Here is a 25,842-nt window from a genome sequence, read left to right as displayed (position 1 = left end):
GGGGACTAATGCAGTCAGTTTCTACACCAAACCCAAGTTTAACGTTAACATTTAATTTTATAATCTCAAATATGAAGGAGATACATCCCTACTCTCTAAGTTTCAGGAGGGAGAAACTAAGTGAGAAACAAAATAACTTTGTGAATTTTGGTTGGACCATGGAAATACTCTCAAATTTTGGTTGGACCATGGAAATACTTACTCTCTTACCACAAGGACTGCTAAATTTCTGCTTCAACAACAAACAAACTGATGAGTCGAGGGGCTCAGGGAATTCCAGAAATGATTTCGTTGTTTTGTTTCTATACTGTTCCCCCACGAAATGTCATTGACTTTCAGTTTAGTATACTGAAGTGAAAGGTCTCAGATTTTAAAGAGTTATCTTAAATTTAAAACGGCGTTTTTTGGGGAGTTTAAAAAGGCATTATTTTAATATAAAAAAGATAAATAACTAGGAGCTCATGGCTCTTTCTCTCTGGAAGCCAATACCAATGTTTCTTATGTAAGAGATAAATGCTGATACAATCACCAATAACTTATATTCTTAATTGTCCTATTTCAATCCATGTTGTAGAAGATCTATAAGATAAAACCTTTGCTAACACTATGGCTAATTTAAATCCAGTTTCCCATCTGGGTTTTAAAGTTGTGAGCAGAAGCAACTGATGAACAGAAATATGTAAGAACTCAAGAGGAAAAAAGGTTACTATTAAAGGTTACTGCCATTTATTTCTGCGGTTAGGAATCTATGGGCAGGAAAGAGAATGTGAATATAAACAGCAATGAAGCTGTAAGTTAATTATTTACTAACTGCACTTATAGGAAAGAAGAAAATTAATAAAAACAAAGCAAAAGCCAATATTTTCTCTTGTCTAGGAGAATCATATTTTGAACTGGACTAAAAATTTGCTCTGATTAATAATTTTTACAATTCTGATCCCCCAATGCATCAACCTGCAGGAAACCTTACTATGTTGGGCTTCATACTGGGATCCATGATGTTGTAGCTGCTGAGAGCGTCGGTAACAGCCATCTCCAGCCTTCAGGGCCTGCTTAAATAATTTTTCTGCTTCAGCAATGGTTGTTGCTTCCTCTTCAGCCAAGAGAATATAAGCAGTTGCACACCTGTTCATTCAGATAATAGCCACCATCAATTACAAAGCCAAGGACATGGTAATAGACTGTAGGAGCTCATGCAGAAAGGCAAGGAGTTACGCCAAAACATGCAGAGTGGCCAACTGGTTCATGCACTCCTGTTTGTAGTTGCTGACACAAAATAATGGTACAAAAGAAACATCTGTATTTTAGCTTGAGAGGTAGGATGCGTAGTGTTAAGAGCATGGGGCTCACATGTGGACTTCACCCTTTATTAGTGTGTCACTTTGGGCAAGTTCTTACTCTGCCTCCCTGATGGAGAACAACATGGAATCTTTGTTCACAGTGTTGTTGTGAAGGTTAAGTAAGGTGATGCATGTAAAGTGCTCAGTACAGTAGCCAGCATGTGGTTAAGTGCTCAATAAATGTCAGCTAGTGATGGTGATGATAACAGCTGTTATTAAATAGTTCCTTCCAACACTCAAAGTTAGAGGTGCTATATACAGGTTTACTTCTGTTAACTAAACACAGATTATCTTCAATCTAAGGATTTCTTCAGAATAAGAAATTCGTTAAATCAAGTTACTCACTGAAAAAAAACACAGTGCTTCAACATCTCTTTACAGTTAGCACTGACTTTCTGCTTCAGAGAACACTGGAAGAACCTACAAGTAGTGTTATTTCTGAAGAACTCAAAATCTGACTCAGCCACAGTAGCTAACAAGTTAAATCTCATGCCTTCAACAACAATAGCTACCACTTGTTGCTCAGTATATATTAAGCACTGTACCAGGCACTTAACATATATCATCTCATATAATCTTTTCAACAACCCTCTTAGGTGGGAAGCCAAAAGGATAATTAATGAACATGGGGAGTTCTTGTGAATTTAAACCTTCCAAAGCATATGAGGAACAACCCACTGCCAAAGAAAGGGAATGTAATAGGGAAGTGGTGAGGCTGTAACAGACCACGCAGGTCCTGCACCCACCCTTTCACTCTCCTTCCCCACTGCCTCACTTGTGGCCATTTCCCTACTTATTTCCATCAGACCACAAGAGAGAAAATAAACAGAAAGTAAAACCAAATGTTACTTTTACTGTCCACAAACTGCAATAGCCAGCTAGGAAAAGGAGGCTGAACTTCACAGCTAATGTAAGGGCTGGGGCTACTAGTTAATCTTAGCCTTAGGAAGGGTCTGTAAGGTCTTTAGCCAGTCTCTCTAATTTCAGGCAGGAACCATCAATGGGGCTTTAAACAATGTGGTGAGGTAGGGAGAAAAATGCCCAGAAAAACAGCTATAAAACCAATTTCTACAGATGGCAGCATCCATGACTTGGAAAGAACCATAATGATGCTGAAACTATCCAAGTGATTCACTGGAGAAAATAACTGGGACAGGCATCAGAAGAAATGCTTAAGGCTTCAGATGCCAACATATAAATATGAGGCAAGGGTAATGAAGTGAAAATTGAGATTGTAATACTGAGTGGTAGATACAGTATCAGAGGAATTAGCTATAAGATTGTAGTTGTTGGGCTGGGAACCCAAGAATGGTTGGGGCTAGCTTGCTTGCTTTGCTTATTTATATTTCAAATGGTATTCTTAGGAGGAGAGGCAGAGTAGCACTACTGGCCAAGAAACATACATCTATGTGGAAACGCATGAGTTTGGGGTAGAAACATGCTAAGAGCTTGTGAGTGAAGGAAAAAGGAGAGAGCAATAGAAGTGCTAATGGTTGGGGAGTACAGAACAGACTGCTCAGCTCGATGGAAGATATAGATGATGCATCCTTGTCACAACACAATACACATACAGAAGCAAGAAAGTGTGGTGATGGGGGTGTCAACCATCCAGATATCCACTAGAAGTCTCATTTGGTTAGAAGTAGGGCACCCAACAGGTTCTTGACTTACTTTGGTAACAATTTTATCTCCCAGATGGTAGAGGAAGCAATTAGGGGAACTTCAACTCTGGACCTAATTCTGACCAAGAAGAAAAAAATAGTTGGTAAAATGAAAATTGATAGGAACATTCAGAGAGAGTCACTATGTCATTTCGGAGTTCAGGGTAATCAAAGAGGGGAAGGTGGACTTCAAAAAATTCAAAGAAAAGAGGCATGATTCAATGGCATGAGATTCAGAAGGAAAAATGGTTTAAGAGGGTTGAGCAGCTTCCAAATGTTCAACTGTAACTGCAATCACAAATGATCCTCTCAGGAAGAAAAGAGGGGTGGCACTTAAGTAACCAATACGGCTTCACAGAGATTTCTCCCAGGTCAGATTTTTAAAGGACATATTTTAAAAGATGGAAAGAGGGCATGTAATGATGGTCTATAAGAGAGTGGAATGAGCTTATAAGAATAATGTCAGGAGAGCTACAATTCCAAATTAGCTGAAGCCTGCAAAAATAATAATAATAATAATAAAACAAAATAAAATACTAAAGACAACCATTTATTCCCTATTTTAAAATTATGTTTAAGGCCCTATCACCATCCCCATGTCACAAAGGCAAATAAGTTAAAAAAAAGACAAACAACATAATAACATCAAAACAAGGAAGGTTTATTGTTAAAAGCAGTAGATAATAAAGAAAAAGCAAAACTCTCTCCCTCCTATTTTGTTCCTGGCTTCTCTATTAAGGAGAATGACTGTCAGACTGAAAAAGGGAGAAGAAATTAAACTCTAAAATGGGTAAAAAGATGTAAGATAGCAAATAATTGATCATTCTAAATGAATTACTGGACTGGATGGGCAAATCCCAGGAAACCGAAAGACCTTGTAGGCAGGCCATGGAATTGCTCTCTGTGGATAGTTGAGGAATCACAAAGAATGGAGAGGTGCTAGAAGATGAGATGATAAACGTAGCATAAATTTTCAAAAAGGGGAAGAAGGCAGACTTCCCAAACTACAGAACACAGTGATTTGGAAAGATATTCTAATGGATTATTAAAGGGATGGTCTCCAAGCACTTTAAAAAGAAAGTAGTGACGACTAGAAGCCAGCTTAAATTCACTAAGAATAAATAAATCAGATTGTGCTAGCTTAATTTACTGTAATAGATTTACTATAAATTTAAGATCCACAGCTACAATTGGCATTCTTAAGATCCAAATGGAGAAATATGGGCTGAGTCACAGTGTAACTGGGTGGCTTAGTAATTGAGTGAACAATACAAAAGATGGTGATTCATGAAGACATGAACCTGGAGGGTAGTTTCTATGTCATGTCACAGGGCTCTATTCCTGGCCTTCATATTTTTCTCAGAAATATGGATGACACACAGAAGGCAGGCATATCGAATTTGTAGATGACAAGAAACTGGAAAATAAATATGTTGCATGACAGAATCAGAAACCGTAGATCAACTGGTTACAATGGCAGGATTTTCAACTCTCACGACAATCTTTTTTTTTTTTCCCTAAGATCTCTGAAGAAGATTCTGTAACCTTCTTCAGAAAAATCATAAAATAGTTTAACAATGACCACTTGGCAAGGATAGTGTTGAGGTGATTCAAGCACCAGATGGGTGGTTCAGCTAAGTGACCTTTAAGGTCTCTGCCAACCCTGAGTTTTTGTGACTCCAACTTTAAGAATCTTTCTCATTTTCTGAGATCTCCAGAAGAGATTTCCCAGCCTTCCTTGGTAACCCACAGAATGTTTAACAACACTCAAGACAGCATTTCCTCTTATCTTTGTCTTAATCTTGAAGCATTTTCTAAAATTTTTTTTTAAACCTTATGTTGTTATCATGTTTTCCCCACTAGCAGAAGTTCTACTAGAAAATGTTCTAGTGCAGATGAGCATTCTACATCTGGAAAATTTTCCCTGTCAGAATGTTTTAGATATGTAAAGAATTGTATTTATTTTATATCCTCACAATATCCTAGGGATAGCCCTTCAAGAAATTAATTTAGGATCACAGCAAAGCCATTGAATTCATAAAATGACTAAAACCACCTCCACATGGTGGCTGTCCTTCATTTAAAAAAAAAAAACTTTTTTAAATAGAGTAATAACTCCCCAAATAATCCTCCAGTTCAAATGCAGTTTAATTTAAGTATCCTATCAATGGCAACTGAATATATTCAGCAAAGGATGAGATTTCCTTTTTAACAGCAAGATTTTCCCCCACTTACTCATTTATCTCCAAGGCTTCATGAGCTGCAGAAATCCTAGCTTGGGGGTTTCTCTCTCTCCAGGCTTTCTGCATTACTATTTAAGAAAAAGAGAAAACACCAAGTCAATCCATACATATAATTAGGTAGACTCAGTAGAGGACAAGAGCTAAATTAGGAGTGTCAGCTTAAATTACAAGAACATATTTCATTGCTAAGAGGGTTGGCCAAAATCTCCAAAGTCATATTAGTGTATTAATGTGCTATTCCACAGTATTTCAACTGCTGATAGCAAACCTTTTTTGTGCTCACAAAACTACAGGCTAAGGAAATCAAGAAAAGGCACTCTAACAGAGATTTTGCATGTCTTTTGCACATTAATGTCATTTGTTTTTGGAGAATATATTTTATGCATTTTGAGATGACATTGCTACCAACCTTTTCATTCACTTAGATACAACATAATTGGTCATTTTCCGAAGCACTTAACACAGACTCTTGGTGTTAGAACATTCTGAAACCATTTCAAGAATTATGCGTGGGTCAGTAAAAAATGCTTAAGCTTTTGCTTAACATGTGTACTTATATCCCAAATTTACCTGCAAACCTAGCTTTTATACATCAGAGCAGTTTCTGAACATATGGTGGGAAGCTCAATGGGAATATTTACTGTACCATGATGTTTCTACCATAGCAAAGAGTACCATTTTACAAAGGAGTAACAATCTCCTTATTTATTTTATAAATTTGTATTTTATAAATTATTTTAGAGTGTATAGAGGTTCCCTTTCAAAAACATTTTTTCACCTATTTACTTTGAATAAGTTTTATAACACAAAAAATTTCAGTTGAATTATCTGAAACTCAAGTAATGTAAAATACACACTAAACAAAGTATTTTCTCAGATGGAACACACATCTAGACTCCAATAGCCAAGGCCATGACCCCATTCGATGCTAGTTAACCTATAAATAGGCAAATAAAAGTCACTAAAATATATTCATTAATCATCTGAATCCAGTAAATTCCAATTTCTACTTTGAATATCATAAAGGAGATAAGGCCTTCATGCTAACTCAACCAAGAACTTCATTAGCTTCATATAAGATTTATATTTCTTTAAAATATATAAAACCAACTTCGATATATTTTTAAAAATCATGATTCAAATTATTATGAGGGGACTCATTTCAACATAAATACTTCATTGTGATAAAGGTTTACTTAATTATCAGAGTTCCGGGTTCTTATTAGTCAATCAACAATTTAATATTTTATTCATTGGAGTTTTACAGAGTGGATATTCTAAAAGCAGAAATCTTGACACTTAAGCCAAAAAGCCCTCCCATTCAGAAGGATGTATGGATTTTTCATACTTGCATCTGCGGGACGCAGATGGTCCGAGTCACAAGTAAAGAATGTCTGGTGGTCCTGGGCAGAGAGATTCATGTCATAGTAAGTAAGAGGCTCTCGTCCTGTCACCCAAGTATACCTGCAAAGGAGAAATAAGATGATTAGACACTTTTGAGAGAGAAAAGCAAGACCTATAAAATATTAAGCTGCAGAGGCGTTGAAATATAGACCATTAACTGAATACTAAAATAGCTTTGCTAATGAATAAAAAAAATTTTTAAAAATCATCTTATTCTCCCTTCAGGAATTATATCAGTCAAAAGAAATAAACATTTTCTCCTGTGTTTTTGTCTTAAAATTTACTAGCCCTTGCTAATGAAAACCTTCCCTAATTCATATTATGCATAGACACTTTCCTAAAGCTATGAAAATTCTAATTTGCCTAATTACTTTGCTAAACTAAATTCCAACATAACTTCTGCGACATCTCTATAACCATATTCCAGGTAAGCTTCAAAATGTTTTCAATGTATAGTATATATTGAAAAGAATAACTGTTAATACAAAAACTCTAAAAACTACACATTTTTGTACATTATCCCAAATCTAGTGCTAAAATATTTATAAAACAGAAAAATCAAAACATTTGAAGATAGTATTAAAAAATGGACGCACTACATAGACTGTTACAATGACCCCTAAATGAACCAGCAAAAACGTTTGCTGCTGTCTTTGCTCTCTGAACCAGACCCATTTGTTTCCCAAGCTGTCAAAATGCTTACCGATTATATTCAGCACCCCTAAATAAATTTAGTGGATTTCGCCATACTTTGCATTCTGCAACAAAGAGAAATATGAAAATGTTACACGTAAGTTCAGTGACACTACAAGCTAATTAATTCAGCAAAACACCCTTCCTGCCATTTGATAAGATAATTCTATTCACTACCCTTTACATGGGAAGCAATGTGGAAAAACTCTGGGTGGTTAATCACAAAATGTGGCTCAGGCTCCGGGACTTTGGAAAGTTTTGCCTAATCTCTCTGGGCCTGAGTTTCCTCACTTGCCAAATCAAGATGCATGCCAAAATCAGCTAGTTCATAACTCCTAAAATTATTTCAAGAGGTCCAAACTGATTCTATGAATTTACTTCTAAAACCTTATAGATAAAAGTATAGGCAGAAGTAAAACTATTTTCTGTCAGTCTAAAACATATCTCATAATAAGGTTGTACATGACAAGACAAACTATAGAGTATAATATGCAAATAGCCTTATAGTCTTAATTTGGGCTCATGCTAACAGTGATTTTATGATAATTTACCAGTTTGCTTTTGCCTTACAGGAAAGGAATAAGAAAATTAATAAGATTATCATATTGTAGGAAGAAATGCAATTAAAAGAAATTGTCTCAAAGCATTTTAATATCATTTACTTGCACAGATACATATACTAATCATCATACTAATATCATCATGTTAGCACATCCTAATAGGTCATACCTCTTTATTATACCAGGACCACAGAAATTTAGAACAAAAGGACTTTAACTTAGAAAAGCCAAGCATTAACTTTAAGACTGTGTTATAATGGTAAGCATATGACTAATAAACTACAATTCTTTTAAAACAGTCTATGATTAAGACTTTCTACTGATTCAGAATACTAGATTTTGGATGAATAAGATTTTATTATTAAAAAATCAGTTAATAGTATTCAAAACATCTATGTGCGTGTGCAACCAGCAAAAACCACATCCAACAACATATGTACAAAAAAGTGAGCAATTATTGCAGAAATCCAAAGGACATTGAAGGCCACATGGTGATTCATTAGGCTCCTACCCTCAGTCCTGTACATTCAACGTCCATCCATCCACTGAGCATTAATTTGAGCACCCACTGGAGGAAATAAGTAAACCATCAATTTCAACACAGTGTGATAATGGAGAACACAAAGCACTCTGGGAACATGTGTGTAATCTCAACAAATATTTGTTAAAATAGTAAAGGATATACACATAACAGGAATACGTGTTTTCATTTAAAGAAGATGTACTTATTTCTAAATTAGGGCAGGATCCCACTTAAAATTTACGCAATATTTATAAATAATGGCCCTAAATTTTTTGTCACTTAGCTTAACTTGCCATTTAGAAAATGATCTTTGTCCACTTAATTTAGCATCTCTGAATTTTGTTCTTGAGAAACTGAGATTTGATGGCTGTCACTTCATATGGCACTAACTACAAAATTATGCTTCCTGTAATTATTTTTTCTCCCCTTAGAGGAATCACTAACACCTTGACTCCAGATCATGGCTTGAAACACACTGGTGAGCTCAATAACCATAATCCCTGCTCTTATGGCTATTATAACTACCTGGACCTCACCACTGCCAACCCCTGCTCGGAGAATCTCTTTTAAGATTCAAAGTGCTCTTCTTAAAGCTTCATGAATATTGCAAGATTTGTATCTAGCACAAAATAAACATGAATATAGATTTATGGATAAGGATCCTCGTGGTAGAATTATTTACTATAAAACAAGGACATTTGGGGAGATGCTTCTCCTCCACAGAATCTCATCTGAAATATTAGTAAAAAGGCTAGGGCAAATATTTTGTCTCCAACAAATACATCATCATACTACCTGGAAGGATAAACACTGTTTAAACATCAATTGACAAATCACAAAGAAAACTGTTTTCAATTAAAATTTCGACTCTATTATATATCAGATGCAATTGAAATTATTTCTAAACAAAAAAATAACTCCAAAGATAAATCATGTATATACCTAAAGTATTCATTGAGCAGTATCTAAAGATGCTCTTTATTTAAGAAGTGTCACAATACAGCCAGCAGGGGGTGCAGCAAACATTGTGAAATATTGCTTTTATGACTTCCATTAGAGAACTGAGCTTAAAAAGAAATCTGTGTTAACATTGGTGTCATATATGTGTGCTGCATTCAGTTTAACTATCCCTAAAACTTAGAAAAAAGGATCTAAGTAATTGTAACAGATGTAAACTGTTCTAAGTGAGAATAAAACATGTAATGAAGAAGTATCTAAGAAATGTCTTCATTAGTTATGCCCTTTAAATTGAAGGTGCAAGACAGGTATATTTTTCTTTTAAGAAACAAGCAACCTAGAGGTCACACATGAGCACATGTCAAAGTTGTGCTTTAAAATTAGGCCACAGCTATGTTAATTTCTTCTTTGTCCCTCTGTTCCATAATCTTATCTTGACTGCAAAAACTCAGTCTAGAATCACTCTAGGTAACATACCTCATAAATATCAGGCTGTGTGATGGTTTAGTGATAGAGACAAAGGATGTAAATGCCAAGCATATTAGAATATGAAGATTTAAGTCAGGAAGTACTTAGATCTCTAGAGGGTAAGAGTTTCTTATGTGTTCCTTTAAGGAATAACTTCCTTATTTCAAATCAGATTTAAAATTTTACCTCCAAAAAGGAATTTTCCATTCTCCATTAACATCAACAATTTTAATGCCCTCAAGATGCACTAGAAGTTGATTGGGACTTCATCATGAACTTGCTAATATCATTAATAATATAGTTAAAAATATGCCCTTGAATGAAATTCAAGAAAAAGGGCAGCAGCAAATATTGAATAGCACTTGCTTAGTTCCCAAAGTCTGCGGAAGAGATTCCCTACTTTGTCATAATGAGATCATTACAAGCTTCTTTGTGAGAGACAAAGAACCTAAAGAATAATGTTTACTATCTACAGCTAAGTACTTCTAAAAGCAAGCTCTAATCCTTTTTTTCAGCCCTCCCTCTCACTATTCCCTACTAAAACCTTCCATCACAATCATACTTACTTATTTCATGTCTTTTCATACTCTTCTACTCTTCTGCAATGCCCACCCCATCACTCATAAGACTGTGTGGTTTAAACATGTATTGAGTGGGTAATTATGCATTAATCTCTCAATTAGGCCATGGGTTACAAAAAAAGATAATAGCTTATGTCTTAGAGGAACATTTAGCCTTGGCAGAAAAGTGAAAAGGGTATTGAACTAACTGGCACCCACCTGAAGAAGCTCTACAGAGGGAATAAATATTCTGAGAGAACCACAGACTTTTCCCTTTGTCACAATACTCAAGAGAAGAGAACTCAATTCTCATAAAACAAACAAACAAAAAAGGCTCTATAGTCACAGGGCTTTTAATCACACAGAAAGAAAATATTATTCTACACCCAATTTAACTCTGAAAACTTTTTTCTAAAATTAAAAAAAAGATAGAAAATCCCTAGTCATGGGGACTTCAAAAATTATAAATTGCTAATTCATGGCCCAGAAAGGTTTCTTATACTAAAAAGTTACACATCTTCCCAGAATCTAAAGTATGGATAAGCATGACAATGTTATTACAAACAGTAGTAGCAGCAACTTTTGTTGTTGCTATGAGCTTGATTTTCATGGATCCTTTCTGTAAAGGGGCTTAAAGCTCGATTTATCTACATTCCTTACATACATTAGTTAGGGGTATATATTACACCCTTTTTACATAAGTAAAAAGTACAGAAAAGCTAATTTCCCTAAGGTCTAATTAAGATTAAGGCCTGGTGTCCAGACTGCCCGACTCTTATCCATTATATGCAACAAACCTGTTAAACCCTGCAACATCATATTTTGGAAATATTGTGAATCCATCAGTTAGATTTTTCACTAAAGAAACAATTTTTTAAAACTCCCCTGGAAAAACATTAGAAACTTTTTAACACTTTTAAACACTTTAGTTTCAAAGTACAACAGAAAAGGGTGCTAGCTAAAGTTTCATTGGCTTGTATTATAAAATTAACCCCAAGCCAGTCAATTTCTGACAAGTGATTGTGCATATGTTTATTAGCTTTGATATCTCAGAAATGAATACCCAATTCTCTACATTATTCAGATCAATTTAAAGCAATCATTATTAGTAAAAATATCCATATTCTTAAATAATTAAGCTTTAACTGTTTCATAACTTCAAAATGTTATTTTGAAACAATGATTAGAAGTAAAGGCACAAAAATATGTAGGTAGCTTTCAATTCAACAAATATGTTACTATCTCAAATTCTTTATGAAATAACAAAAGATATAAGTAAATGTGAATTTTAAGACCATTATTTTGGCCTGCTATTCAAGATAATGTACCACTTTCTTCAAGAATACTGTCGAGATGGTTAAATCTGTAACAGCATCTGTCATGCACTTCTCATTGGTCATTTTTCACCTAAGTCAACCAACCCTACCAAATAATGTGGAAATTATGAAATAACTTTACTAAGTAAGTGTTCACTAGCTACTAAAACTATTTTAGGTATTATCATCATTTAACTGGAGACCTAATTTGTACTAGAGCACAAATTTTAGTGTCAAAGGATTTTAAAAAGATGTGAAAAACACTGGCTAAGATAATCACTTTCAACACATCCATTAGATTTTGGTGAGTTTACCCTCATTGAGACTATTAGAGAGCAGCCCGAAAGGTCCTTGACATGTAGCATTTTGCAGTTTTGCTGAGGGATATATTTGAAATGAAAGCACTGAATGGCCTGGATATAAAGAGTCACTCAGCTAGTGAGTAAGCCCGGCTGACCACAAAGCCATACCTCCAAGTGACTGCCATTCTCCACAATCGTATTTGTAGAGAAATCAGCTCATCTGGGCACACTGCCAAATGGCTGTCCTCTGATCTGACATTTCCACATGACCTCATTTAATGCTGAAATGACTTTATGCAGTAGACATTACTGCTATTCCCATGTTTGCAGATTAAGATACTAAGACATAGCAAAGTTAAACAACTTGCCCAAGGTCACACACAGAAGATTAGGACCACATCTGTCTGAGCCCAGAGCCCGAGCTGTCAACCACTGGCAATCCTGCCACTGAACTGTTCCTACAGTAAGTTAGGTTAATGTCACTTCAGAAATAATGTCATCCACTGCAGTACAGAATTTTACTAAAATTATTATTTTAATTGCTTAATAATTATGTTAATCTTGGTTTATACACCTCATAGAGGTTCTGGACAAGGTCAATTCAATTTTTTAAAGTGCTTAAGAACTTGGATTGTGAAGTAAGACTACCCAGGTTATCCGCCATGTGACCCTGGACAGATTACTTCACCTTGCTATACCTCAGCTCCCTTAACTATAAAAGAGAGATAATAATAATATCTGCTTCCTGGGGCTATTGTGAGGATTACAAGAGACAATACCATATAAAGCTGATAGCAGACACTAAGAGTGTTAGTTATTATTATTGGAACCAAATGGCTTCTTATCGATAAAATTATTTGTTCTAGTGCTATGAAAATTTGGGACCGACGAAAGTCTTGAATATATTTTTTTTACTCTACCTAAATTTCTACATCACCATTGTTTTTCTTTATTATCTGAATTTAATCAGCACTTAAATTGCTTCTGGCCATGTAATAAAATTTAATTCAGAATTTAGAATATATACATTTATATAGAATTATTAAAATTATTTAGAATTTGGAATATACATATATACTTATGAAGATTAAAAGGAGATGATTCGTGACAGGAAGCCAAGTGACTATCCAGTTTGTTTAAAGATCCAATTCTACGCAAGAGGCTATTAAAGTATCTCAGAGAATTTAAACTTGACTTTGGCAGGGATATTTTTCATGTGACAGAGCACTCTCCACTTTCCCCATTATCCTGAAGAAGGTAAACACTGCAAACTTTTGTCTTTATGGCATCTTATTTGAGAACAAGGCAAATTATCAAACAGATGTTCCTATAAACTCAAATTCAGAATGTTACTGGGCCCTTTTAAATGCCTATTTATCATCAGCTCATAAACTAAGCTGAATTAAGAAATGGTAGTGAGAAACATGGTGATGTGGCAGAATATATAAGCAGGGTTTATCAGAAACTGCATATCTGAGAGGAAAACAGCAGTTTAGCTCCCAAATAAAGCAAAACCAGTGGAATGGACACAAATGCTAACTTCAGCCAAACAATCTGAAGTTTGACTGAAGTAAGAAACTGTATAATTAACTACATTTCTCCACTGGCCCGCAGATAAAGATCACTGCAAATTGTGAGCAAGTCTGCATTCAGGCCACTTTGTACAAATCCAGAAGTTTAAAAATATATGCACAATCTGCCTGTAACCATAACAACCTTTCTCACTCCTCACTCCACCACCCCCATCCCAAGTTGTTCTTAGGTAGGCCATGTTTTTCAGCTTTTATTCAAAACAAATTATTCCTTAAGGAAAGAGCTACACTGAATTTTCATATAGAACAATGTTTATAACTGATATTTCCCATTTATTCTTACTTTTTTCAATGATTTTCTCAAATAATCAATAAAATACCATTACACTGCCTTTGCCAACATCCATGAGACTTTGTGAGCCATGTTATATTTCATGTACAATTCAGCAAAGGGCCATCTTATGATGCTCCAAGAAAATCAATAGATTCACCCTTCTGTTATTAAGGCAATAGTCATTTTATTATTATGAAGGCAATGGGAATTTGTAAACAAGTTTAAGAAAATACACTGATAACCCTCAGCTTTGGACCTTCTTGATACTTAGCATTTGAAATGAGACTATGAAATAGAAAGTGATTAAAAGTAGAGAGAAATTCAGACAATGTACCTAATGTACCTTTTTAGTATTTTTCTTATTCAAAAATCAAAATCACCACAAAAAAACAGAAACAGCAATGGTATTATTCCAGTGGTATCTGGCACTTCCAAACTAGCATACATGTTTGTTTAGCTGAGTCAGCCAAATATCAGAAGCCCAAATGTCAAGAAGTGGGCAGATGGAGACCTAAATATACTTAAGACAAGTTAATTTCCATTTTTCTAAGGATAACTATTTGAACACTGTTATGATACCAGAAAATAAATGCTGTTATCTATTATATAAGAAATGAATGGAAATATAGAATGCATAGTAGGCACTCAGTAAATACTAGTAGATATTAATATTAAATGAATACTAGTAGATAATATTATCATTGAACTAGTAATAATATCCAAAAGCTCAGTCTTAGCCAAGTAAAAAATACAAACAAAAGTGAGAATTTCCACAGGTTATCCTCAGTGAATGAATTCATTTCTTCCATGATAATTGCAGAACCTTGTGTCTAACTAGATCTGATTACATCACTCCTCTGTTTAAAAAGTATCATTGGTTCCCATTCCACTGAAGATAAGGCCCAGGTTCCAGATTCCTTAGCACAGCATGAGCTGCTTGGCAACTTTGGCTTCTGCCACAATCCAGTCCCTTTCCCATATGTCCTGTTTTCTAGTCACATGAAGCCAGTTTTTATTTCTCGAGCATGCCATGTTTCTCATGATGCCCTGCCTACAAGTCTCCCTTTTCCCTTATTCATCCATCCAAATCACTATCCAAATCAAATGTCACCTCCTGGGAAGCCTTCTCTGATAGTCTGTACACTATCTCTCTACTTCCATTAATCTTTAATATTTTTACCTTTAGCAACACTTACAAAATTGCATTATAATTTTTAAGGCACGGCTTTATTTCTAGCTTCTTGTAGCATCCTATTTCTTTGAAACTCAATGAATCAATGCATGAGTGCATGCAAGGCCTGTACTTTCTCCTCTTATAAAACAGGTGGGAAGAATTTCCTAGCTCAGTCTCTTTGTCACCTCAGTAAACATTTTCTAAGTACTTCTTATGAACCTGGTCTTGTATAGGTTTTTAAGAATATGATTTTTTTAAAGGCAAAGTTCTTATCCCCATGGAAAACTCTGTCTATTGAAGGAGACAAAGTGGTAAGTGCTCTGGTTGCATGAGGAAAACATACAAATCTAAGGAAAACAAAGGAGGAGATCCTGACCTAAGCTGGGAAAAGTAGTTTGCTCCTTTAAGGAGAGAGCCACCAGTTCTAAAACATGAAGGATAAAGAAGAAATTTAAAAAGCCACATTAGGTTTTTTTCTTCCTCTCTAGAATAACCCATCCACATTTTATAACTGTCTAACCAGGTTATAATAATCAAGGATCAGTGTATACATAAATTTTGTTCCAGATTTTAAGTCAATACTCTTTTAATAGACTCTGCCAGCCAGCTATGAGTAGTACTGGACACCTCTTGGCACAATTTATTTTATCCTAAAGGGTACACATATAAAAGATGGCATTGCTCAGCCAGGTAACAAAATTGTCTGAGACTTTGTAAACTCATCCACTCTCTGAAAGGAAAAGAGACCTCACCAAAGCAAAACATTACTTTATCCAGCTAGTATAATAAATGCTGTTTATTATTCTAATGAGGAATCTTGATCATTCAGTCACCAGGCATGAGCAGTGGTGGATAACTGCTACCACTTTGCAGGTGCTGTGAATATCCCACAGATTAATTGTGCTCTTGTCTGACTTGAGTCACTATAGCCTTTGAATGACAAAGAACATTGTAGAAAATTAACAAATTGAAAACAGAAACCATCCTCATTAGAGATCATTTTTTATAGTGAATACATTTATATTTTCATTGAAGTTTCCCTTCTCTCTCTACTTGATCTAAATCTCTTGATATCATTTCTCAATGCAATGAAGAGTTCATACCCTTCCCATTGTCCCTGTTATTTTGCTGTCTCTCTTAGTGGATGCCTTGATTAAGCCTTATTCTTTATATAAATGTTGATGCTATTCTTAGTGCTGTAACAGCAGCTTTGTTTCAAAGAAATAGTAGAGACTGCAAGATGCTAGAGATACTACAATAAAGCCATACCTTAAAAATTACAATGTAATTTGATGTGTTGCTAAAGGTAAAAATATTAAAGATTAACAGAAGTAGAGAGATAGTGTACAGACTATCAGAGAAGGCTTCCCAGGAGGTGACATTTGATTTGGATAGTGATTTGGATGGATGAATAAGGGAAAAGGGAGACTTGTAGGCAGAGCGTCATGAGAAACATGGCACGTTCAAGAAATAAAAACTGGCTTCATGTGACTAGAAAACAGGACATATGGGAAAGGGACTGGATTGTGACAGAAGCCAAAGTTGCCAAGCAGCTCATGCTGTGCTAAGGAATCTGGAACCTGGGCCTTATCTTCAGTGGAATGGGAACCAGTGATACCTTTTAAGCAGAGGAGTGATGTAATCAGATCTAGTTAGACACAAGATTCTGCAATTATCATAGAAGAAAATGAATCTATTCACTGAGGTCTGAGAAACTATGGACAAGGAAGCTATAGCATCAGGTTGGGAACACTGACCTAAATGACCACTGGTTAAGTCAAATGGGAAAAAATAACATTAGCTCGGCACAGTGGCTCACACCCGTAGTCCCAGCACTTTGGGAGGCCAAGGCGGGCAGATTACTTGAGCCCAGGAGTTTGAGACCAGTCTAGACAACATAGCGAAAGCCCATCTCTACAAAAGATACAAAAATTAGCCAGGCATGGTGGTGCACACCTGTGGTCTCAGCTACTTGCTAGGCTGAGAGGTAGGAGGATCACCCGAGCGTAAGAGGTGAAGACTGCAGTGAGCCAAGATCATGCCACTGCACTCCAGCCTGGGTGACAGAGCAAGACTCTCACATAAAAAGGAAAAAAAAAAGGAGGGTAAAATTAATAAGATAAGCATTTCCTTTCCCTAGGATGTTTATACCCTCCCTCTCTGATACAGGTTGTCAACTCCATGGGAAAATGATCTGCATTTTTCTCTGAAGCCTAATGTTTAAATAACAACATTCTTACTCTCTTAGTATGAGTAACAATAATAATTTAGTAACAGTAAGCAAATAATATTGCAAACTGAAGGAAATTCCATACCTGAGACACTTTGCCTATTGGAATCTGAGTCCCCATTACTGGAATTAGAGTTGTTGGAAGAGTTGTTGTCAACCCCTCCCAGAAGGGGGCGCAAGTGGCTTACTGAGACTTGTTCAATGAATGAAGTTCCATATTTGCGAAAATACCACCATTCAAATATCTAGAACAGAAAAATAAGCGTGTTTATGGTCATTGTTATCATTTACGACTTCTGTACACATGCCCATAAAACATGTTACATTTACTAATTCCACCTTAAGTACATTTTATTTCAAAAACTGTTTATCTAGAAATTAGATTTTAGTAAATTTAATAATAACATTTAAAATTCTCAGTGTGGTTTTCTCTGCTTAATACTGGTTTCAAAAAACTATAACATCAATCATGGATAAAAGAACACTGTTAAGAACTGCTCAATATAATTTTTCTCCAAATTTATATATAATATTCAAATAACAAAATCACCATAGCTGAAAGACAATTCCAGAAATGTATATAAATAAGTCAGTTTTTGAAATACGGCTTATGAAATATTCCAGTTCTTTGCACTTTATATTCTGATAAAAACCATACCTCTGTAAAATGCTTAAGAGCAAAATCGGGGTAGGGGCGGGGCAGGAAGGAGTGGGGGTGCTTGGTAAGACCTCCTTAAGGAAATACTGGTTTTACAGAACAAAAGAATGAGCTGTATCCCGTTTCCCACATGGATAGCACCCAGCCACTGAGGTTCAACATTATTCCACTTGCAGAGAAGTGCTCTATAAACACAAGCATCTGTTGTACACCATTAATGTTTCCTAGTTCACAAGCCTACTAATTGTTATGTACTGTGAATTACAAAAGGGAAAAGAAGTAACTTTCAGTAATGAAAGAACAATGATGCTTACATGATTAGACTGAAGTCAGGACCTCCTAAGCACTGGAAAAGCAAGTGACCTCCCCCAACCCTTCTTACCTGGGATCTCTGCCTCTCTACAGTGAACACTTCCTACCACTGCTCAAAGCGGTTCTCTCCCCCATCTTTTTCTCTCCTCCCTGATTGGGGGTTTCCTTAGGCAGTCACAAATCATTCCACAGAAGAAATTTAAGAATCAATCATATCCCAGAGTCTCATAGGATAGCTACATTTTTATAACATAAAATGTGCAATTAACATAGAATTACCTTTACCCTTACTTATTCCATAAAAACAAGATTATCTACCCTGGAATGGACTTTGGGATATAATTTTAAAACTGATGTTTTCCCTGTTTTGTTCTATTAAAGATTTCTAAAAAGATATAAGGAGCATTTATGAATGACCAGAAGGAAGTATCAATCAAATGAAATGTTTCCAATCCTATAATAGGACACCTTGATTTAATCCCAGGGAGTTACTCTTTTTGACTATAGGTTGAGTATCCCTTAAATGAAATGCTTGGAACCAGAAATGTTTTGGATTTTGAATATTTTCAGATTTTGGAATATGTGTATCACACTGGCTGAGCATCCCTAATCCAAAAATCCAAAATCCAAAATGCTCCTATGAGCACTTCCTTTGAGTGTCAGGTCAGCACTCAAAAAGTTTCAGATTTTGGAGCACTTAAGATTTCAGATTTTCAAATTTTTAAAGTGCTCAACCTATCGTGAATTATCACATGTTAAAACATCCAAGTATTTTCTCTGGGCAGAGAGGGGGGAATATACTATCAAGTTAAGAAAGGACAAGACTAATCTGTAACATTTGGAATGACTAGGAGTGGGATTTTGCATAGAAGAAGAAAGCTCAGGAATGATAATTTTACACACCATGGATCTAGAAGGGAGTCTATAACCCCAGGTGAGTTATTATCTGAACGTCGGTTTCTTCAACTGTAAGTGGAAATCATATTTGTTATTTATCTCAAGGGTCCTGAATTTTCATACTAACCCCATGTAAAACACCTAAGTCGGTGCCTGCTGCAGTTGGTTTTCAAAAGTAATAGCAAAGCTGCCATTTACTATGTTAATGATGCACATCCCTCCCATGGGCAGCACACCTCACATGCTGCCATGAGGCACCCCGCTTTATGCCAGTCTATAATTCAGGTTACTACAGCATTTTGCCTGTTACTAGACAGTTGGTAGAAAGTACTGTAAATCATCATGACGAAGGGTACTGCTCACTGTACAATCCTGACCACTCAACAAGGCCCTCAACAGATTCATGGCTTTGCCTTTATTAGAAGAGAAGACTCCAAAGGACCCAGAAAATTCTGTGCCCCAAGTCATTTTTCTGCTTTCTATATTGTGCTGCTGGAGCACCTGCCAGTCCTTAGTTCATTGATTCCATCACACAGCACTACATGTTCCACACCAATCACAAGCGGTGCTCCAGGATTACAGACTTAGCCCCTGCCACTACAAGTCTATGCCACAGATCCATAATACCTCTCACAGGCTCCTGGCATGCCTGTACCCATCACACACACACAAACCCTGGGTTTCTTCAGATTTCTCAGTTCTTCCAGCAGAACCATAAAGTGTCAGCGCTAAAAAGGACCTTAAAGGACTATGTAGAGTCCACTTACAGATGCAGAATGAGAACTACCTATCAAGTTACAATGACCTGACCAAAGTCACAGAGCTAATTAAATAGTCACTTAGCCTAAAGCCCCTACTCTCTGTCACTATCTTACCAAGGCCCTATATCAAGACTTTATAGTTCCCTTGCTTCATGTAAACAGACAGATGTAGCCTATCATTCCTTTTTTCAAATCTTTACTTCCAAGTGCCCTCTGACACTGTCCCTCTGTGCTTTCCTAGTTATAAAAACCAATTCAGAAGTAGTAGTCTATCAAATGGGACCAGATTATTCATCCTAAGGTAAAAAATGATTCATATTAACTGGACATTTGCTTTGTAATAGGTGATAGACCTTCCACCCAGTATTTCTAATGCAGTAATAATAGACCTCAGTAAAGACTGGGTTATTCATGCAGCTGCTTGGGGAGGAAAAGGAGGGCCTTCTCAGGTCTGTCATATCACTGCAATAGTACAGCCCCTGCTGTGTACAGAGAACATAAGTATAAAGATGGACCTCTGCTGTGTACAGGGGGCACTAGAATAAAAAAGGACACCGTCCTTCTAATAAATATTGAATGAACAACTAGGAAAGAAAGAAGGGAAGAACTCAAAGCCTTCTGAAACTTCAAACAGTGTCTTCATGTAGGGTCTTAACATAAAAATCTTTCCCTTATCCTGAAACATGTCAGGCTTTGGGCGAGCACCTCACAGTATTTTAAAAGAGCTGCACAGATCCAAATGGGCAGATGGTGTTATTTAATGCGCACATATTTGGTGTCACTTTGAATTCTTTTCCCTGGTGCATACCTACAATGCAAACAGCAAAGCTCTCATAAACAAATTTAGATTTTAAAAGCACTTCTTGGACATGCTAGTAGCTCAGTGGGCCTGTCACAGTGGAACAAAACAGTTTTTGGTCTGACAAATAACCAAAAAATTAAAATATAAATATGCATTTCATAGTCTTAAAAACTTAACCTCTCCTGTGCTTTTTTCCTGTTGATGCTCTGCCCCTGAGAGGGTCAAGTAAGATGAGAACTAAAAAGTATCAAGCTGGTTTGGGATTTAGGAAGTCAACAGGAACCTCACCATTTAGTTTAAAGGCAAAACCCCCTTAAACTAGATAGCTGGGCTATGTGACCTTGGTTGCTTTTCTTGATTCCTTGGGGCTTAGTTTTCTAATGTGTAAAATAAGATCACTGTAAGCATTCAGTTGATGTTGGATGAAGAGATGGAGAGAGAAAGGGAGGGATGACTAGAAGACTGAATGGAAGGATATTTGGAAGGTTGACTGGGTGGATGATAAGGGCTGGCCTGGTTGATGTAACGGGAGATTGTCTAAATCAACAGTGGGATCAATAAAAGGTTTTGTGTTCATTTTGTTTTTTATGAAAAAGAGAGGTTCACACATGTTTGTGTTAGGGGAAAAAAATCCAGTGGAAAGAGAGAAACTGATGGTGGGAAAGAGTACAAATTACCCAGAGACATGATGCCAAGTCCATTCTGCCTTTAAAAAGTAGCCTACCGACTGGGCGCGGTGGCTCATGCCTGTAATCGCAACACTTTGGGAGGCCAAGGCGGGCAGATCACCTGAGGTCAGCAGTTCGAGACCAGCCTGGCCAACATAGTGAAACCCCATCTCTACAAAAATATAAAAATTAGCCAGGCGTGGTGATGGGTGCCTGTCATCCCAGCTACTTGGGTGGCTGAGGCAGGAGAATTGCTTGAACCTGGGAGACGGAAGTTGCAATGAGCTGAGATCGCGGGACTGTACTCCAGCCTGGGTGACAGAGTTAGACTCCGTCTCAAAAAAAAAAAAAAAAAAGGAACCTACCACTTCTCACTTCTTGCTCTAAGATAGGAAGAAAGAGAAAGAAGAATGAATAGGGGGAGACATTCTATTTTGGAAAGTAGAGTGTGATATGAGCTGTTTCCCAGGTTAGAAGGCAATAACTGGATAAAAACTGGGTGACACTGATCTCAGTGGAGGTGCAGGTTAGGTTTATCTTCTGGGAATAAGGGATGTGGGGATGGAATTGGGAATGAGAGGGCTGAAGAAGTGGTTTGGACCTATATCTTACAAGGCAGAAGGGCCAGAAGCTATACTCAGGGCCCAGATCATATTTAAAACAAAGATCCATTTGGCAAGGACCCAGTTACCAATGCCCAGTGAGCTCCTTCATTATTATTTGACAGAAGCAGAAAGGATAACCAAGGAGCACTGGGGCTGGGAGCTGGGGGCAGAGACCCAGGTTTCCAGCTGGCCTAAGCTTCAAACTTGTCTCATGTTTACCTGCAGGGAACAAAAATCAGACAAAGGAACAATAAACAAGGCCTTTCCATCAATCTTGCAGACCTAAAAGTAGACTCTTTGTTCAAGATGCCTAGGTTCTTCCTATCCAATAAGTCCTCCTCTTCTTTTGAATTGCATATTCTATACATAAAACACTTCATGTGTCAGGAATTTCCCTATGCCCTATTATCACACTCAAAAATGCCTCCAGATTTCCACACAGCAAAAGCTTAGTAATTCCACACCAACACCATTAAACCCCTGGGAAATAGAAAGATGTCAAAGCTTGAAACTGGCTAAGTGCTTCTTAAGAATTAAAGTAGACAATGATGTCACAGGAGGATAGATACAGTGATGGTAGAGACTGAAGAAGGAATACGAAACTTTATGGCAGTCTACTCCTAGATAGAAAGATTGCCAAATCAACACCTGCTCCAAGTCTTCAAAAATATATCTGGTGGTAAACAGTTTTTTTGTTTGGCAAAAGGGATTATCTGGGCTTAAGAAGATAAACCCAGGCAGTTGGCATGTGTTACAGTAATACTTGTAACATTTTTAGTTTCTTTTTTGATCCTAAAGTATATTCTTTTTACCATATTGACTCTTTCAAAGTCCTTCCTAATTCCTCATGACAGATCAAACTTTTTTTTTTTTTTACATTCTTGGTTTCTGTATATTTTGTTTAGGAATATGGAATAGCAACTGAGTGGGTCTTGGCCTCCTGCTTCCTAGATCTCAGCCAATCCCTCCTCAGCCACCTGTTCCCCTCAACAGTTGCAGGGGCTATGTAAACTGGCATTCTGCCCTTCCACCCGCCTTTGTGGCCACCTGTTGCCAAGACTTTAAGAAAACACAGGGAAGTAAGGCCCTCTTCAAGGTCAACAGCCAATGGTCCATCCCCACCTCAGTGTCTCTAAGTTCACAGGATGAGATTTTCCACCGCAGCATTAACTACTATGGCCTAAAAGGGAGGGTAACTCTCCTGAACAAAGCCCTGGAGACCACTGAGAATTGGGAAAAGCCAGCCTGTGTCATTCATCCCAAGCCCTGCCAGCTGTCCTCTAGGTCCCTCCTCTAGAGATTCTAATTCAGTTGGTCTGGGTGGTGCTCAGAATCTATCATTTTAAACAAGCTCCCAGATAATTCTGATGCAGTCAGTTCATTCATTCATTCCTTGGATCTTATGTGCATTTGACAAATATTTTCTAAGTATTTACCCTGGCATTTCATATACAGTAGCACACAAAAACACAGATATGGTTCCTGCCTTTGTGATGCTTCTATTCTAAAGAGGAAGAAGACAATAAATGATCACACAAATGAAATATAATGATAAATGTGCTAAGCATTGGTCTATGTTCTAGGCTGGACAAATCTGGCCTAACCCATGGCCTATTAGAAAAAGAAAAAATGTTTCCTCCAAAGAAGGTCGCAGTCTTCCTCTTCCCTCTTTCTTTTCCTTTTTCTTTTCTCTTTCCCTCTCCCCACTCTCTCCTTCTTATCTACCTGACCCACTTCTGTGTGTCTGTTAAAATGAAAATATCAACCGCTACACCCTGCTGCTATCCACCTTCCCAGGCAAACCTTATGAGAGGCAGAATGATGCTAGGGCAGAGTGGTGGAAATTTAAATTCTAGTCTTCACTCCATCCTTACCTAGCAAAGTTTCGTAGGTAAGTCACAAGTTTTCTGAATGCCTAGTCCTTAGGTCTTTACTGATTTAAAGTGGATTGCTTCTGAGCATTCCTGCCTCAGCACTGCAACTACATGACTTTCAAGTCTCTCAATTTGTGCTGAAATGCAAGCTGAAAAAGCCAAAATGGCAGTTTTGTCCCTTTATCCGCCATTAGCTCATTCACCTTCTTCACTTCTGCCATATCTTATCATTAATCTATTCTACCCAAATGCTGAAATCCACAATCAGTCCACGAGAGGTATCAATCTACTTTCTTTGCCTGACACGGGGTCCCCTGCAGAAGATCATTTACTTTCGTGGTGAACACAAGAAGCTGTAATCTGACAAGGTTAAATGAGCCTATTTCCTCTCATTGTCTGCAGGCTCCCCAGCCATCTGGCCCTCACAGCATCTCTCTCATTCTTTATTCTAGAGTCAAGAGACAAGGTGCTTCAGAGATGACACAGCTTGACATTTATGAGCTGCTTCCCACCCCAATCCCCCAAGAGCCCTTCTAATCAAGTTTCCCTGTGTCTTTTTCCACTCTTCGTTCCAGAATCAACATTATTTTGGGTGATCCATATGCCTATCAATTAAAGTGCTACATGAGTGCTGTTCAACTTCTTGAGATGGATGAAAAAGGAATGAAAGGAGACATAGCAATCTTCAACTCCGCTCCTTTACTTTTGAATAAGAGGTGATGGAAGGCAAGGTCAGAGAGATCTGGGTTCAAATCTCATGATTTAACTGCTCTATAACCTTGGCCAAATTATTTAAACTTTGTGTCTGTTTTTACTTAGCAATATAAAGACACTGGTCATACCCACCACTCAGAATTTCAATCAGAACTAAATGAAATAATATATGCAAAGTGCTTAATATAGTACACCTGGCATGGAGTGGTAACTCAATAAATAGATCTTTTGTTATAACTCATTCCTATTCAATCGTCATCTGCTACCACTTTCCCAAAAACACACTTCTTTTACATTTAATCCATGAATTAATTATTTTATTTACCATTCTGATTTTCTCCATTTCCTGTTCTTGATTCAGACTTTTAAAAATTATGCTCTGGATGTCTCTTAAAAATACCTCTGTTATTTATATATATATATATATATATACACACACACACACACATATATATGTACATATATGTATATCTATATACATATACACAAATATACATATCCTGTATCCTATTAAAATGTGTATTGATCCCTATATCCAATGAAATACATACACACACATTTTAATAGGGATATAGGAATCTATGTATAAATGTCAATGCAACATACAGAATTGTATGCATTCTATCAACATTTTGAGATAATTAAGGGGAGCATTTTCTGCACATATCCACCTTACCACTCTCAAAAGCAAAGCAAAATCCAGAGATTTTTCTCCACTGTAATAAACACTCCCTGCAGAGGCTGGGCATGTCTTTGCTAGCAGATAAGACTAACTTGGCAGGTCTGGACTGTGATGACAGGTGCAGTTCTTGTGGATGGAACTGGACTGGGATGGGAAGGCTTGTGCCAAGCAGGCAGAGAGGTATCTTGAAATTAAGCAAGGGAAAAAGCTGGATGGATGGGTATAGGCACAGGAACTAAAAGGGAAGAGTGAGCTAGATGGTATAACAAAGTCATTGCTAGCTTTCACCTTGTGAACTAAGAAGTATTAGGGATATCTAATAAAATATACACCTGTTTATTTTTAAGTACATTGTATATCTGTTCAGTTAATTGACTTTTTCTTTACAGAGGAAATATCAGGGTTTTTCTTTGTTTTTAGCTCTATTTTCCAAAGAAATCAAATTTAATTTGATAATTTTAGTTTCCAGCATAGAAATCCTGAGGCCCCCAAATAATCAATTTCCCCAGGGTCAGCCGTGTACTTTAAATGTCCATGGCAGGCTCCTAGGACATTGCTTAGGTGAGAGCAGT

The 25,842-nt window shown here is 36.8% G+C and overlaps 1 protein-coding gene across 18 annotated transcripts in view; it reads right to left on the bottom strand.

The window, feature by feature from the left end:
* ST7 (suppression of tumorigenicity 7) overlaps nucleotides 1-25,842 on the bottom strand; it is a 274,150-nt gene that overhangs the window by 91,141 nt on the left and 157,167 nt on the right. For 10 of the 18 annotated variants that reach the window (XM_063813857.1, XM_024357615.3, XM_063813856.1 and 7 more), the window contains 5 exon segments: nucleotides 17,383-17,542; nucleotides 7,352-7,406; nucleotides 6,593-6,708; nucleotides 5,237-5,312; nucleotides 971-1,125 (listed from right to left, as the gene is read on the bottom strand). In XM_063813857.1, the coding sequence (XP_063669927.1) occupies nucleotides 971-1,125; nucleotides 5,237-5,312; nucleotides 6,593-6,665 (304 nt within the window). In that variant the 5' untranslated portion in view covers nucleotides 6,666-6,708; nucleotides 7,352-7,406; nucleotides 17,383-17,542. 18 annotated transcript variants of the gene reach the window in all.

This window comes from Pan troglodytes, chromosome 6, assembly GCF_028858775.2.
Source record: "Pan troglodytes isolate AG18354 chromosome 6, NHGRI_mPanTro3-v2.0_pri, whole genome shotgun sequence".
In the NCBI taxonomy this organism is placed as follows: Eukaryota; Metazoa; Chordata; class Mammalia; order Primates; family Hominidae; genus Pan; species Pan troglodytes.
This window is presented reverse-complemented; position numbering and strand designations above follow the sequence as displayed.